This window comes from Pocillopora damicornis, chromosome 4 (genome assembly GCF_964200805.1).
Source record: "Pocillopora damicornis chromosome 4, jaPocDami1.2, whole genome shotgun sequence".
Taxonomy (NCBI): domain Eukaryota; kingdom Metazoa; phylum Cnidaria; class Anthozoa; order Scleractinia; family Pocilloporidae; genus Pocillopora; species Pocillopora damicornis.
In genome coordinates, this window is record NC_142673.1 from 28,201,547 (window position 1) to 28,218,480 (window position 16,934).

General features: G+C 39.9%; 2 protein-coding genes and 2 long non-coding RNA genes across 8 annotated transcripts in view; 2 read left to right on the plus strand and 2 right to left on the minus strand.

The window, feature by feature from the left end:
* Positions 1-16,934, plus strand: part of LOC149047548 (uncharacterized) — a 166,659-nt gene that overhangs the window by 62,770 nt on the left and 86,955 nt on the right. The window lies entirely within an intron of this gene.
* Positions 279-15,361, minus strand: LOC149047552 (TNF receptor-associated factor 5-like). 2 transcript variants are annotated; one of them, XM_089202391.1, is made up of 5 exons: positions 15,284-15,361; positions 3,085-3,552; positions 2,785-2,965; positions 2,503-2,708; positions 279-2,244 (listed from the first exon to the last, which is right to left on the minus strand). In XM_089202391.1, exons 1-5 carry the CDS (start codon positions 15,319-15,321, stop codon positions 2,067-2,069), a joined length of 1,071 nt encoding a protein of 356 aa, XP_089058517.1. In that variant the 5' UTR covers positions 15,322-15,361; the 3' UTR covers positions 279-2,066. The 2 variants fall into 2 exon arrangements, with proteins under 2 accessions (XP_089058517.1, XP_089058515.1); XM_089202389.1 differs by lacking the exon at positions 15,284-15,361 and adding an exon at positions 4,492-5,062.
* Positions 5,058-14,291, plus strand: LOC149047553 (uncharacterized). 4 transcript variants are annotated; one of them, XR_016185445.1, is made up of 4 exons: positions 5,058-5,348; positions 6,857-6,892; positions 12,168-12,225; positions 12,599-13,667. It is a non-coding gene; the product is annotated as an uncharacterized LOC149047553 (long non-coding RNA). The 4 variants fall into 4 exon arrangements; XR_016185447.1 differs by having other exon boundaries at positions 5,208-5,348; positions 12,599-14,291; XR_016185448.1 differs by lacking the exon at positions 5,058-5,348 and adding an exon at positions 6,051-6,190 and having other exon boundaries at positions 12,599-13,668.
* LOC149047554 (uncharacterized) lies at positions 9,717-11,064 on the minus strand. The gene is made up of 2 exons (XR_016185449.1): positions 10,926-11,064; positions 9,717-10,763 (listed from the first exon to the last, which is right to left on the minus strand). It is a non-coding gene; the product is annotated as an uncharacterized LOC149047554 (long non-coding RNA).

Genomic DNA, 16,934 nt, shown 5'->3' on the forward strand with positions numbered 1-16,934 from the left:
GAGTTTCTTATTTTGTAATTGACTACATCACACTTATGCGAAATATCTTTTTTCCACACGGTTGTTTAGAACAAATGAATAAAACCCCTTAGGGTGACCTCATCGTTAACAAAAGCAATTAAATCATTGCTAAGCGCAAGGTAAAACAGCCTATTGTTTAAACTTGCGACTTCCTCATCAGTGCCTTTTGTAAGGTAAGTGTGATTTTTTTTTCATCCTTTGTTATAATGGAGAAGTATGTTTGCCGTCGTCATAACAGACCAGAAACAAAGGGGGTAAGTTTCTAAAGAAACTCTGGTACTGCGTCAGTGGGGGTAACAAGGTGATTTGATAATATCAACTAAGTTGAAATTGTAAATTGGCCACCTAAAAAGTTCAAAAGCTGACGTTTCGAGCCTTAGCTCTCCATCAGACTAATGAAGGGCTAACGCTCGAAACGTCAGCTTTTGAACTCTTTACGGTGGCCAATTTATAATTTCAACTTAGTTGATATTACCAGAAACAGAACAGTTTGTAATTACATTTATAACGACGATTACTAACAATTTAGGTTTATTCATAAAAACATTGGGTTGTTATGTACTCCCATGTAGGATAGAAGATATATTTGTATCTGGTGTAAATATTATCTGCGTGTGCTAGGCTAGCTTTTTGTATTTCCAATGGTAGAAAATTTACCCGATCAAATCTGTTGAACTCACCGATCATTTTTTTCTTAATTAACAACAAGTTGTGAGGAAACAAAGTCTTTGTTTATTGAGTAACAACAATTGGCGCCAACCGCACGGCTCCTAAAATACAACAACGCTCAGTAAATTAAGGCATTTCATGTAACATCTGTATGGATGAGGATAAATGGGTTGATCTCACCAACCTTCCTTCCTAATTAAAAAAGAGTTATGAAGAAACAAAGTCTTTGTTTATTGATTCACCGCAATAAGCACTTATCGTATGGCCCCCAAAATACAATAACGCGCAATAGATTGAGGCGGTTTTTTTTATAACATCCGTTTACAGGATTTTTCAGCTATGATTCCCTTACATAGGAAAGTAAACTGAGGTTAACGAATGTGTAGTTATATTCTCTCCAATGCTAGAGGCGACACGTGTTGGAATAAAGGAGAAACTACAACAATACGTCTTTCTTTGTGCTGCCCACTAGTCTTCGTTAAGGAAAAAACTATTTTTAATTCATGTTATGCAGGGCAGGGTTTTTATTCGTTTTACTTTGTTTTTTTTTTTATGTTTTTTTTTTTTTTTTTAACAAATTCAAATTCGTGTCAGACTGGGTTGGTGCGAGGCTGCGTGTCGGCTTTTATTTGGTGTGGGATGCCTTTGATCTGTAACCAAACCGGTTTGACCGTCTGCGATAGTGGGACAAGGGTGTTCAGATAACGGGGAAAAATGCATTTGTCAGATCATTTATTATCACGTGAAACACAGCGCAGCAAACGAACAAATCGAGCTTACTCATACTGAAGAGGGGGAAATTGACGAGTGTGTTTCCCATGATTCTTAAAAAAACATATTTGACTTAAAAAACCTAAACATTTTTTGTATCGCTTTCAATATTTGTCCTCGTAGCTATCTTTCCTTCCATAACGTTTTTATCTTAAACATTTTTCCTGTAAGCGTACTTCTGTTTCCTAGAGGTATTTTTCAAATGTAAATAACTAAACTAAACTGGAGGTTGACTGAAAACTCAAAAGTTAGTTAGCTTCCAGACTCTTTATTTTTTCAATTCCTCACTCGTTACTAACCCTAAAATACAACAACGCTTTGACATCACCGGCACGCTTCTATCTTAACAACTGCGTGAAGAGATCTTTTCTAGTTAAGTAATGTGCCAGATAAGTGCTAAGAGAGGTATTACATACAGCAAAAAAAGCGGAAGATCTCAATGAGAAAGTACTGAAAATGTTTTCCATTCAAAAATACTTCTTAAATTTTATGGTTAGTTTGTTCTGTGCTTATCATATTGCCTTTTCTTCTAGTGCATAAACGATTTCCATTTTTTGCGTTATCATTTGCGACCTCGATACCTCTCCTAGCTAATAAATGGAAAATTACTTGTCTTCTTGTAAAAGATAATATGTCAAGACAAACTTGACAATCATAATATCTTCTGGGTCCATGTGATCCAGTTCACAGCGCGGGATATTTGCTGCTACTTCCCCCTCCTTTATCTCCTTCGCCGGGAAAGGGAAAACCTTCTCCTCGCAGGAATCAGGCATCAATACTATTCTGTAGACATAAAGCGTAAAGTCATCAATGATTTGTGGTGAATCATGATAAAGTTGATTTTCTTTTTAACAGTTTTTAGGTTCGGAGACATGGTTTTAGATTTCATAACTCCTGTATGGAAAAATTACGATATTGATGGTCGTTGTAAAATACGCCAGCTAAATGCAAGTACTTTGGCTTATCAGCAGCGATCATTTATCCTCTGTACTGCGTTCCAGAGCGAGAATCTATCCTTAATTACAAAGATGAGTCCCTAACCTCGTTCCTACTACCACTGCCGTCACTGCGGACACCAGTTCCAAGGAAAGTCCTGCAAATCGTATATGCGCCCTCCACCTGTTCCCATTCGGGCACCTGTACTCAGTACTGAATAGGTGTGACCCCTTCACGTTATTCCATTTCTCTCCCCTCCAGCGGAAGGAGAACACTCCTCTTTCTTCCAAAATCCATCTCGGTTTGGCTCTCTGAAATGAAACCGAATGTTCAGTTCATGTTCATGTGATATCTTTTCTCATTATTTTTATAATTCTAGCGTCTCACCTTGAAATGCATTAGGCCCCGCACACGCTGGACCTCCCCTTCCTGCAGAACACTGTGGGTGGCGGCTGCATTTGTCGAGTGCTGTGGCATGTTCTTCTGCTTTATTATGGCAGTGCAGCCAGTCACCGCACAGCGGACCGCTCTTTCTGAGCACTCGCTTAAGTGCAGTGTTAAGTGGAGCCTGCAAAATAATCAAAATAAGGACCAGGGATGAGCTGGCTAGTGAAACTTTTGGATATTTTGTTGGCCTTAAATAACCATTTGACTGTTGATTTCTTAATTAAACCGACAATATCTTACCGTGGAAGGCTTGTTCCGCAGCTTAGTGGGCACAGTACCCTCTTATTTGAGCAAAGGGAAGCAGTATGCTCCTCGAAAGATTCCCTGGTAATTTTTCTACCGCATTGCTGGCAAGGGAGTTTGTGCTTTGCACATTGCGCAGTGTGTGCTGCCATCCTCTCCCTTGCCACCATCTCTCCACAGCCATCATTGGCACACGCCGTTTGAAATTTTCCACACCTTTTCAAGTGCTGCTCGTGCTCGTGAAATTTTCCTTTCCATAGACAGCCGCTCTTATTACACTTGACATTAAAGTCTCCAATGATATCGTCGAGTGCGACATTGACGTGGAGGGTAACGTCTGTTCCGATCGGTGCTTTACAAAGTGGGCATTTGGGGAAAGTCTCAATGCCTATGAGTGTCGCGAGGCAGTGTCGACAGCCCGAATGCCCACATGCCAGAGTGACAGGCTTAACCATTGTCGATAGGCTTCAAAGTAAAAGATAATCAAGAGAGTTTAGTACATTTCCTTACAAAACTAGTATTGATAAGTCAAGTAATTCCTTCAAAGAGGCCCCTGCTAGCAAGGAATTCAGTTCAAACAGCTACAATTATAAAAGTTGTCGAAGGAAAGTGGAATTTAACCATGGAACAATGATTCATAACTCAGAGTCAAAACAAACGCAGAACGTAAATCTGTTATTTGACAAATTACTATTTCGTCTAATTGGTCAAATTCCTGAGGGATGAGCAACATTTCTCTCCTCTCAGAAAGACAACTGCTGAAGTATAAACTATTTAGTACAGCTCGATCACAGAAGTAAGCAAGTGTGCGTTAATGATTTTCCTAGCGTTAATATTTAAACATCTCGTCCTTTTGCCAAAAGAAAATTACAATTTCGCTTATGATCTCTTTTCCCAGGAAATGCGAATATAGTTCCACAGTTAAAAAGAACTTCTGCCTTATGAATGCTCTGAATGCTGTCGGTCGTTCTCCTTAAATGTCAGGTTAAGCCTTGCTTTATTGCAGATTTTCACCTGACATCTTCAAGCTGGGTTTGGAAACCAGCGCAATTTGAAGTTCAGAGTTATGGTGGATGCTTGGCATACAGCTCTGCGTTGTCGAAAAATATAGACTTATCTGTCGACTTTTTAGCCTTTTTAGGAAATTAAGTGTTAGAAAATGTGCTTTCGTACATGTTTGCGACTCGATATTAGGCTCTGTAAATTTGCGCAAAACATTTCGACGAATACCTTAAGTTTGGGAAAACAAAGAGACCTAAAAATTAAAAAAGTTCTTCCTTAACCTATCTCCTATGACATTTAAATTTCTTAACTACTCCACTGAAGATCTCTCTCTCGATGGGTGACAGCGAAAACGATCAGTTGCTGAAAGATAAAAATCATCACAAAACAAAAAAGACTTACCATACAGAACAGTTGAATAGCGCTCCGGGAGGAGAAGTAAACTCAAAATGCTCATTAGACATAGCGAATCTGGCAATGAATAAAGCAGCGAAGTGATCTAATCCAAGCAAAGTTTGCTTTTAGTGAAAGAACCAAGACTAACTGATAAGTAAACGATGTTTATAACCTTGTGAACCTCAATGGGAAATGTGTATTTCCTGGACAATTTGACACGTATTCATCAATAACAATTGATACTGATCTGGCAACAATCGATCCGCGAAATGACAGTTACCCAGGGTCAAGTTCCCTGTTCAAACAATCAAGTTTCCATTCTGCATGTGCGAGTGTGTGTGTGTATTATGTGTGTGTGGACATCATTTCCTGGAAAAGGGTAACTTGCCCGTTTCATGGAATTAAAGAACAACTAAACGAATAAAAGGGTGCGCTTAGCGGCATTTGCGGCAAACGATCCTAATATTGTTTAACTATCAATATAAATGTCCCGTAGCGACAGGCCTAGGTGACATGGGTGTGCCACGAAACAAAAGCCTTTTATTAATACGTATACACGTCGGTCAGTTTCATTTTCGGCGTGGTTTCGCGTCATCCTTGGGAATATTAGTGCAGCAAGGAGTTAAGCATTTTAGATTAAGTGTTTAACTCCACGAGATGAACCATAGCAAGCGCGCTTTCCAAAGAACTGTTGTCTTTTTGGATAAACGGCACAGAAGCGTGCCAAACAAGACTGAGCTGGGCAGGCTCGCTACCGCCAAGCGGATTTCTGATATATCGTTTACAAAGAACGACAGCTCTTCCCAAATCGGAGACTTACTGGTGAGAGCATTTCCTCCCCTTACAGGAAAAGACCTTAGCAGGTAAGTGCTGCTGCCTTCATAATCTGTATCGTAGGGTAGAAAATGGTTTCAGAGAAAAGAGTGAAAAGTACCGTAATAAAAGCAGCGAAATGCCGAAAAGGGGCAAGATTGGATGTAAACGTGGATGAGAGAAAACTAAGGTTGCTAAAATCTTCCTTTAGATGTCTTGCAACATTGAGAAGCTGTCGCCAGTAGACAGGATAAGCATCGGACATAAAAAACATTTAAACAGTTTGCTTACCCGTTTAAAAAAAAAAAGCTATCCGTTTAAAGTTCCACGGAAAGCTTTGGACTGTTTGCCTAACATTCTGTAATAGGCAGTTCGAAGTATCAATCTTGCCTTCGCTCGATACTCGCCGGTTCTTGAAATACAGAAAGACCGTACCTCATTTTGGTTTTATCTTTTGTGTGATCATAGTAAGCGAGTTTCCGTCGCATCCTTTGACAAACAAGTTAAATCGGCTACTCTCTTTCTGTTTATATCATCTTGATTCATCATTCTTGGTTTTATTGACAATCATTTTAACGGCCCCGCTTGGTGCGTGACACCGATTCGACCTTTTATTTGCAATGGAACTTCATTGCGTTATTTGACCTTGAAAGGTCTCGGTTTCAGACAAGGTGGCGGCATTGCATATGCAAATTTGTTTCGTGAAACTTCCGAACAGGAAGAAATGAAGTTCATTTTCAATACTAATAAGAATAAACAAAGGAGAAGATTATGAGTTTCTCGCGGTAGCCGTTCAGGATATTCAGCAACGAAACTATTCTCAGTAAATTGCGCTTATTTCATGAATGTCACACGAAAGCGGCAGTAATTAACCCAGAAATAAAATGCGCAAGTATATGCTAGTTATTACTTTTCAAATTATCATGCTCAATATTTTCGCTTTAAAGGATAATTATCCGTTGTCACTCTGAAAGTTTTTCCGCAGAAGATTTCGCCAGCTCAACCACAGCCGTTAAACATTAATTTTAAGCTCATCGTTTGTCAATTTTGGTCAACCGTTTCTCGGTCTAAGCTATCCGTTTTTGGACTTTGGTCAACTGTTTAACGTTTCGGGCTGACCGTTTTTATTTTTGGTCAACCGTTTAACAGTGTGAGCCGTCCGTTTTTGAACTTTGGTCAACCGTTTAACGTTTCGTGCTATCCGTTTTTATTTTTGGTCAACGGTTTGAAGACCTAAGCTATCCGTTTTTGGACTTTGGTCAACCGTTTAAATTTTTTGCCATCCGGTTAAGCGGTTATGGCATCCGTTTAAACGCTCGAGTTAACCGTTTACTATCCGTTTACAACCGTTTTTCGAGACCGTTTAACGGAAAAGCGTTAGTGTCCGTTTTCCCGTGGAGGGTCACATTTAACTCTTACTTATGTAAATTCTCTAAAATTATTAAACACTTAAAAACAGCGTGAGCTGCGGTAGCATAATAAGTTATTTTATGTGTCTTCGTGACAGACACTTTCATTGCTATGGTCTAATTTGTTTTTTTTTTTGACAAATTTTCAGAACACTGAAGAGATGACTAACTTGGAGCAGTCACTGGTAGGTGCAAAAGTCATAAATTAAAAAATAGAGGTTTAATTCTCGATTTCAGATCTGAACCCTTTAACTCCAGAGATCTGATTACGAATTCTCCCCTCTCGTTGCTACACATTTCCTTGTAAACCACTTGTGAGAATTTGGTGTTTTTAAATCAACATAACAACATCTACCTGATAAGTTTAGGTATTCTCATTACTTGTTAGCTAGATCATGAAGGAATATTATAGGGAGAAGTTAGAGGTTAATCACTCCTGGGAGTTAAAGAGTTAAATGATGACCTCTGTTTTTATTTGTAACTGTACTTATTTTAACATTGATCTGGTATCCTTACAATATTCCCCTTTCCTAATACCTCCAGGGCCACTGTTGACAAGCTCTTCCTAAGCCCTGTCCAGTGTGACCTGGTATCCTTAGATCATTCCCCTTTGTAATCCCTCCGGGGCCACTGTTGACCAGCTCTTCGTGAGAAGTGTCCAGTTGGACCTGGTATCCTTAGATCATTCCCCTTCGTAATCCCTCCGGGGCCACTGTTGACCAGCTCTTCGTGAGAAGTGTCCAGTTGGACCTGGTATCCTTAGATCATTCCCCTTCGTAATCCCTCTGGGCCACTGTTGACCAGCTCTTCGTGAGAAGTGTCCAGTTGGACCTGGTATCCTTAGATCACTCCCCTTTGTAATCCCTCCGGGGCCACTGTTGACCAGCTCTTCGTGAGAAGTGTCCAGTTGGACCTGGTATCCTTAGATCATTCCCCTTCGTAATCCCTCCGGGGCCACTGTTGACCAGCTCTTCGTGAGAAGTGTCCAGTTGGACCTGGTATCCTTAGATCATTCCCCTTCGTAATCCCTCCGGGGCCACTGTTGACCAGCTCTTCGTGAGAAGTGTCCAGTTGGACCTGGTATCCTTAGATCATTCCCCTTCGTAATCCCTCCGGGCCACTGTTGACCAGCTCTTCGTGAGAAGTGTCCAGTTGGACCTGGTATCCTTAGATCACTCCCCTTTGTAATCCCTCCGGGGCCACTGTTGACCAGCTCTTCGTGAGAAGTGTCCAGTGCGACCTGGTATCCTTAGATCACTCCCCTTTGTAATCCCTCCGGGGACACTGTTGACCAGCTCTTCGTGAGAAGTGTCCAGTGCGACCTGGTATCCTTAGATCATTCCCCTTTGTAATCCCTCCGGGGCCACTGTTGACCAGCTCTTCGTGAGAAGTGTCCAGTTGGACCTGGTATCCTTAGATCATTCCCCTTCGTAATCCCTCCGGGGCCACTGTTGACCAGCTCTTCGTGAGAAGTGTCCAGTTGGACCTGGTATCCTTAGATCATTCCCCTTTGTAATCCCTCCGGGGCCACTGTTGACCAGCTCTTCGTGAGAAGTGTCCAGTTGGACCTGGTATCCTTAGATCATTCCCCTTCGTAATCCCTCCGGGCCACTGTTGACCAGCTCTTCGTGAGAAGTGTCCAGTTGGACCTGGTATCCTTAGATCACTCCCCTTTGTAATCCGTGCGGGGCCACTGTTGACCAGCTCTTCGTGAGAAGTGTCCAGTGCGACCTGGTATCCTTAGATCACTCTCCTTTGTAATCCCTCCGGGGACACTGTTGACCAGCTCTTCGTGAGAAGTGTCCAGTGCGACCTGGTATCCTTAGATCATTCCCCTCTGGTATCCTTAGATCATTCCCCTTTGTAATCCCTCCGGGGCCACTGTTGACCAGCTCTTCGTGAGAAGTGTCCAGTTGGACCTGGTATCCTTAGATCATTCCCCTTCGTAATCCCTCCGGGGCCACTGTTGACCAGCTCTTCGTGAGAAGTGTCCAGTTGGACCTGGTATCCTTAGATCATTCCCCTTTGTAATCCCTCCGGGGCCACTGTTGACCAGCTCTTCGTGAGAAGTGTCCAGTTGGACCTGGTATCCTTAGATCATTCCCCTTCGTAATCCCTCCGGGGCCACTGTTGACCAGCTCTTCGTGAGAAGTGTCCAGTTGGACCTGGTATCCTTAGATCATTCCCCTTTGTAATCCCTCCGGGGCCACTGTTGACCAGCTCTTCGTGAGAAGTGTCCAGTTGGACCTGGTATCCTTAGATCATTCCCCTTCGTAATCCCTCCGGGCCACTGTTGACCAGCTCTTCGTGAGAAGTGTCCAGTTGGACCTGGTATCCTTAGATCACTCCCCTTTGTAATCCGTGCGGGGCCACTGTTGACCAGCTCTTCGTGAGAAGTGTCCAGTGCGACCTGGTATCCTTAGATCATTCCCCTCTGGTATCCTTAGATCATTCCCCTTTGTAATCCCTCCGGGGCCACTGTTGACCAGCTCTTCGTGAGAAGTGTCCAGTTGGACCTGGTATCCTTAGATCATTCCCCTTCGTAATCCCTCCGGGGCCACTGTTGACCAGCTCTTCGTGAGAAGTGTCCAGTTGGACCTGGTAACCTTAGATCATTCCCCTTTGTAATCCCTCCGGGGCCACTGTTGACCAGCTCTTCGTGAGAAGTGTCCAGTGCGACCTGGTATCCTTAGATATCCTGGTATACTTTGACCACGCTCTTCTTATGTATTCTTAATTTTTTATTTCAAAATCCAGCTAGACAGTAAGCTCTATACGTTGTCCCCTTACCCTTCTCCTCATCCCAAAAAACTGTTATGAAGTATCCCCTAACCTTAACTCTAACCTGATGTTTTTAATTTGTGGTTGATATTAATACTTAATCGGATACTTCATGACAAATGTCATTTTTTGCTATGGTTATTCCCTACAATGTAAAGCTTTTTTCCTGATGAATTGCCCCACCCCCCAGCCTTCCTTGTCCCCTTTGTCCACTTATGTATTCTGCAGTGTGCTTTATTATTTTTATTTTTTGTTCATTATAATGATGGTCATAACTCATTCGTCAGACATTAATTTGAAAAGTAATTTGGGTTTGTTAGCTGTGAGATTTCTTCACTGTTCCAGGATTAAAAAAGTTAAGAATCAAATGATTTATGACTCCATTTCTTATGGGTCCTTTTAATCTTCCTGGGTGTGTTGCAGCTGGCCTTTCAACTTGTTCTCTAGTTATTGATAAAAGCAAGAAGGACATCATTTGTGGAGTTATCTTCCTCTCCAGAGTTGATGGAATCATTGTCATTCTCATTGTTACTATTTGTATGGCTTTCACTTTGCTCTACTTATCTTCAGCTATGTTGGGGTTTTCACTGTCTTGCAAGGATTGTTTACATGTTAAATCTCTTTCCTTCAGTTGTGTTTGCAAACCAGGGCCTTCAGGATTCATTTGGAAAAGCCAATACCTTGCAAAAACCTCCACTGTGTAGTTCTTAGTGTTGTAGATATGTTAGTCAAGTCAATGTTTCTTGAGGCACTTTACCCCCTCTTGCAAAATTCTTTACCTTTGTACATTCTTTAAACCAATCTTTCCCAGCATAATCAGGGAGACTTTTTCCTGTGTTTTTGTGGTGGTTTCTTTTTTGTTCTCCTTTGGCTGCTCTGCTCTTTTCTTCTTATTGAACTGCATCACCTTGATATGCTGGAGGTTATCAACCACACATGTTGCCTTCATGATCCCTTGCTTTTCAATTTTGAGGCAAGGATAACAATTTCCTCACTTCTTGCAGAGCAGATGAAGTGTGTCGAGTTCAGGATGTTAAATGCAACACAGGATACAGACACTTGGAGAGAGAAGCCAAAGTTATTAAAGCAGATTCAAGAAATCTGCGAAGACACCACATCAGAAAGAGAAGAAGTAATAAAGAAAACTATCGAAAATCAAAAGGAAAAAGAAAAGGTTCGAAATCGACATGTTATTAGAACAAAGTAATTGAGGCGGAAACCTGCTGGGTAATAATCTTCCAATATGTTTACTGCACCCTCCTTGCCTTGCTGTCCCTGAAAGAGAGTAGATGTTGAGAGTTTTTTGCTTGCTGTTTGGTCAAGATGTGACATACCTCGCACAGCTCTTGTGAAGATATCATTTCAGTTATGCCAAGAAAGCAGAACTACCACAAATATCAGGCAAGAACTTTGCAATAAAGTCAAGATGTGACATACCTCGCACAGCTCTTATGAAGATACCATTTCAGTAATGCCAAGAGGGTCGAACTACCTCAAACCTCAAGAAGTCAGAGATTAAGAGTACTCCTTCATGTATCCTGAAGAGTATGGCATAGATGAGAAGTACAAAAGCAACTCTCACAGATGCACAACAGTGAGGAAGAGCTTGACAATGCTAAAGATGAGGGATATTGCGCACATCTAACCCGATAAAATGTCTTTTAATAAGAGTACCTAGCTTTGAAAATTGTTGTGATGGAAACAGCCATATAAGTGCAGAACACATATTATTAAGCTGACAAAAGCATATAGTACATGTAGTGTTATCTAAACAGTACAAAATCCATGTAAAATCCACAATTGCTAAGATACTTTAAAAATTGTTGGGAAAACAGTACAAAATCCATGTAAAATCCACAATTGCTAAGATACTTTAAAAATTGTTGGGAAAACAGTACAAAATCCATGTAAAATCCACAATTGCTAAGATACTTTAAAAATTGTTGGGATGAAAAGTCATGCAAATGCAGAGGATGTATAATTATATGAGCAGAAGCATGTTTCTATACTTTTTGTTTGTTTCTGAACATGTAGATATATCAAAATAGTATGAAATCATGTAAACTCTACAATTACTGAGATACTTTGAAAATTGTTGGGATGGAAAAAGTCATGCATATACTTTTTGTTTATTTTTGAACATGTAGTGTTATCTAAATAGTGTAAAATCATGTAAACTCTACAGTTACTCAGATACTTTGAAAATTGTTGGGATGGAAACAGTCATGCATATACTTTTTGTTTATTTTTGAACATTTAGTGTTATCTAAATAGTGTAAAATCATGTAAACTCTACAGTTACTCAGATACTTTGAAAATTGTTGGGATGGAAACTGTCATGTATATACTTTTTGTTGATTTTTGAACATGTAGTTTCACATAAATAGGATACAAAACTCTACAATTACTGAGATATTTAGTGTGACCTCCCTCCTTCCAACATTTGATTTAGGGGGATGGTTCCCCCTCAAAGCCATTATTTTTCTGTAGACTTGTCTCGGACCCAACCCCTCCCACCTCCTCAACCCTAAGGAGTCCAAATTGTATGAAAGTGTTCATAAATGGGCCATTAGATTATTTAAACTCTCTGGATAATACTTCCCAGCGGCACCTACACGAGGGTGATATGCCACTCATCCCATGAGTGGCATACTACCCTCTGCCTATGTTTCATTGCAGGTGTCATTCAAAGGAAACTACCCCTCAGATGAAGAGGAACTCTCAGAGACAATGAAAGGTAAACACAAAAGTAAATAGATTATGATGACCAATGTTAACACCACCAACTTCATAATTAGTCTTAATAACTCTTACTCATAATAACTCTTCTTCTTTATCAAACTTCCTTGTGCAATGTTTGTGCCATGATGAAGCACAGTGAGGTACCTGTTTCTTCCAGTGAATTACCAAAAACATTTAAATTGTTTGTTAATTTTATTTGAGGGTACATCCCAAAATATTTCCAACAAGCCCCTTAGTTTGTTATTTTTATCATCAGTTGTTAGTATCTACACATGACCAACCCTCATTTTTGCCTTTATTCCAGTGAGCACATTACAACATTCAACTAATCTCTCATTTTTTCACCTTTTTTCACATGGAAACAAAAGATGATGACCATGAAAATAAAGATAAAGGAGCCAGGATGGAGAAAAAAAAGAGAAAGGACCAAAGATCTCACAGGGATCGAAAGGGAAAGAGAAAAAGGGAAGATGCCAAACGCTAGAAATAAGTTGTGTACCATCACTCGTGATCAGTACTACCAGTAAACTTGATCATACCGAGACAAAGGCAGATCCAAAATTACTACTAAATTCATTTTATATGTACCTCACCTAACCATAAGTTCACAAGTGTAAGCCATTAAATGATATTCTATTATAATTTAAGGGTTTTTTTTGTTTGATATACTGGCTATGTGTAAAGGTACACAACTTTATTCTCCACCTTTTCATTTCAAGTAGTATATAGAAATAGATAACATGTACAGTGGAAACTTGATTTAATAGAGTGCCAAGGGGCTGGAGACATTGGTTGGCTATATTTAGGGTTTGTTATATCGAGGTTCTGTGGCATTTATATTACTGTAACTTTAGCTGGGCTGAAACAGAAGTATTGTTTGTCATATCAAGAACTTCGTTGTATAGAGGTTCGTTAAATCAAGGTTCCACTGTACCATTAACTTACTATTTCCTACTTAACCCTTTAATCCCTAAGAGTGACTAGAATCTAATTTCTCCTGACAATATCATCCTTTAATCACACATAAGGTCATGAGAGTCTAGGAAATGATCACCAACTGGAGAAGTTCTTAATTATTAAACAAACTCTCCTTGTCAGCACCTGTGTAAATGTGTAGGTACAGTATGGAGAGTGTGCATACTGATGTTAGAGTGTAGAGGGTTAATGTTGAATGAACACAACACAGCCTACAGTACAACAATGTCTACATTCATTCAGAAAGTGCACTGTTAACCCTTTACACCCTAACATCAGGAGGGGATATTCTCAATACCAGTCTTTATACATTTCCCAAGTGTTAACAACAAAAATTAGTTTAACAATCAAGAGTGTCTTAAGCTGGTGAACATTTCCTTTGTTTTTGTTACCTGAATGTGTAATTCAGGGGTGATGTTGTAAGGAGAAGTTTGATGCTAGTCACTCAGAGGGGTCAAACGATTAATCATAGCCCTTAAGTTTGTTAAGAAAGTTATTCCCTATAAAGTTGTGTTCATTCAGTTCAGTTAAGATTCATTACACAATGCCTCTGTTATATTTAGGCAGTAAGTATGTTGACTGAGTCCAGAATCTTAACTCCATGACTCCCAAGATCTGATTGTTAATTCTCCTTTCTAGCTGCTGCATATTTCCTTGTGTATTAGTTACAAGAATTTGGTGTTTTGATCAAGATGACAACTTCTACCTGATAAGTTTGAGTATTCTCATCACCTGTTTGCTGGATGATGTATAAGTGTTATTAATAGGGAGAAGTTACATGTCAATCACTTCTGGGAGTTAAAAAGTTATCAATAAGGCTGTAAGGATTTTCTGCTAAGATCTTGACTAAAGGATCATCACTATCTCTTACAAAGAAAAAAAAATTGAAATACTTAAGAGGTTGTCTCTCTTATTTCCACCCGGTCAATTTCATGTCAAAAATAATTTTCCCTGATATATAGGGGTCAGAATATGTTAAAGTTTGCCTTTTCAAACATATGGAGAGGGAAATTCTAACTTTCTTAGCAAACTAGAAAGGTTGTTAAGGGATCTGATATAAATGTCGTGGCTTAACTATGCAAATCAAATATTTTACAATGTTACAAAATATGTGTATTATTCAATTTCCGAGATGTTGTGATAGTCCCTACCAACTGGTGAAATAATTATGGCCCCTAATGCAGCCAGAAAATTATTTCAAATCAAACCAAATCTAACTTAGTTCTTTCCTAAGTATAGTCTTTCTGTTGACAGAGTTTAAGGTGAAATTGGCAGGGTGGAAATAAGAGAGATGGCCTCTTAAGCCGTAAAGATCTAATTCTGGATGCCTCAGAATTCCTTGTTAGTTGTCAGTGTAGATGGGCTAGATGTCACCAAGTCTACATTTAATAGTGAGACAACTCAACATTTTGCAACTCGCTAAGGCCAAAGGAACATCCAGTGACAGACAAAAATCCTCATGTTTACAAGCAATTAAGTACTTTTCCCAAGCTGCAAGCCTAAATATTCAGCTGAGTGTTTTGTCAATAGGAATAAGAGTTTGAAAAACACAGTCTAGTACCCATATTACTTTGCTCAGAAGTATTACCTCCAGCTCGAGGTTTTCGAGATACAAGTTTGCTTTAAAAGGTTGCTACTTTTGGTTAGTTCGGTAAGAAGGAAAGGAATTGCGTTGCAGAGTGGTTGAATGGTTTATAAAATCTTGCTCTAAACCAGAAGTTGTTTTATTTGTTTTTAAAAAAGTATACATATATCACTGAACGTTCATCTAAAAGTGACACAAGTTTATCTAAAAGTGACTCAAGTATTCCCCTGCGTAGTTAACCATAAAAAATTTTACATTTTACAATAAACTAAGGATTACCAAAAGTTTGTTCTTGTCTGTATTAAGTCCCGTTCCAGCGAAGTTTAAGTTTAAGTTTAAGTTTATCCTTCTATACCCGAAATGACTACACCTGACCTGGGGTTTTCGTGCTTTGGGAAAATTTCTGTTTCCAATACATTTGCTCCCACTTCCTTTTACACCTTCCCTTTGAATGCTATCTCTGAAACTTAACGAAAACTTACGAAATACTCACCTAATGACCAAGGTTCTTGCAACAACACTACCTGCCATCGTCCTCCTCAATCAGTGTTTGACTCTTTCCCAGTCTTTCTCGCTAGTACTGTAACCGAGCTCGATTACTAATCGAGCTCGATTAGTTATCGAGCTCGATAACTAATCGAGCTCGATTAGTTATCGAGCTCGATAACTAATCGAGCTCGATTAGTAATCGTACTCGATTAGCAATCGAGCTCGACTTGTAGTTATCGAGCTCGATTATCAAACGCCGTTTGCTTATCGAGCAGGAATGGTAATCGAGTACGACAAACCGATATCGAGCTCGGTTGCCCAGAAACAAATAGTGATCCCATTTTTTAAGCCAAAGAGTTTTGTGTTTCATTTCTAGTAACTAACTGTCTTGACGAAAAGCAAAATGTTTCAATTGCGTGACAATTGTCACGTTGGATCAAAGAAAGCGGACACGATCCTTTTTTCGTCAAAACTCCATTCTAAAGCACCCTGTCCTATAGATCTCGTTTTATATTACTTGTATAAATTCTTTTACGAGTCTATATCGAACAACATCCAGCCGGCCTGATCCTGTCTGACTACCAAGTGCGGTTCGAAGGGGACTTTTTCATTTCCGGTTTGCGCCTTTAATACGGGGACCGCGGAGCTATAGGGCTGAGTGGGCTGTAGCCCCACCGAGAACAATTTAGTATTATCATCATTATTTATTTTAATCTTTGTATTAAGAAATTTGACAAATTTTTCTTAGGATTGAAACGCGTTTCCGGTGATTTCAGAAGCTCTAGATTTCAAAATTTGCCGGGGAAGCATACCTCAGGACATCCTGTCAGCAGTCTTTCTGTACTAAGAAAGGCGTAATAAGAAACAGACAAAAGGAGGCCCTCCTCGGAGAGGAGGCCCCAGGATCCTCATAGATAAGTTGGTGCCAATGAGCTCACACTACTTGGGAACTACTATAGCTCCTCCGATCCAAAATATGCTCCATGGCCCATGTTTTATATCAACGTTCATATAAAACTCAATTTTTTGAAGCAGCCTTTTGCCATTTGCCTTTTAAACTGCACTGTAAGAGCAGCATCTAACAAGGTCTTCGAGCGGAGCGATGTAAGATGTCTTTTCCTCTGATCAACCCCAGGTGGTAACGCAAGATTGAAACTCTCGCAAAGGAATTTTAAGATTGCAAGTTTGAGAGTTTTGAGTGTGTTATTCTCGACCATGGAACAGATGTTGTACTGTTGGTAATGAATAGGATGAATTACATTTAACTGCTAAAAAATAGACTCCTTAGTACTTGACAAATTAAATTATTCCTCCATCGCAACCAGATCTTGCCCAGTTACAGCTTGAGCGCAGGGGGCTGTCTGCTATTTCACTTTTGCTGTCATTCTGGAAAAAAATGAAGCTACTCGTTGAGTTGTCAAAAACTCAGAGACACTGAACAAGTGTTCCCCGTTCAATCCCTTTCCTCTTCTCATTTCTGTTGCAACAATTTCCGCGTCGACCTTCTTGCCGCTTTCTTGTCCGATGGTAAATCTAGCGGTCAGGTACTCTCGTTACTTTTCGTTAAACCGGTAAACTTTCTATACTTGTTTTAAAGCGAAGCCTTCAGGCGGTATTAGATACCAGTGCCACGAAGACAAGTTTCAGGAGGTAGA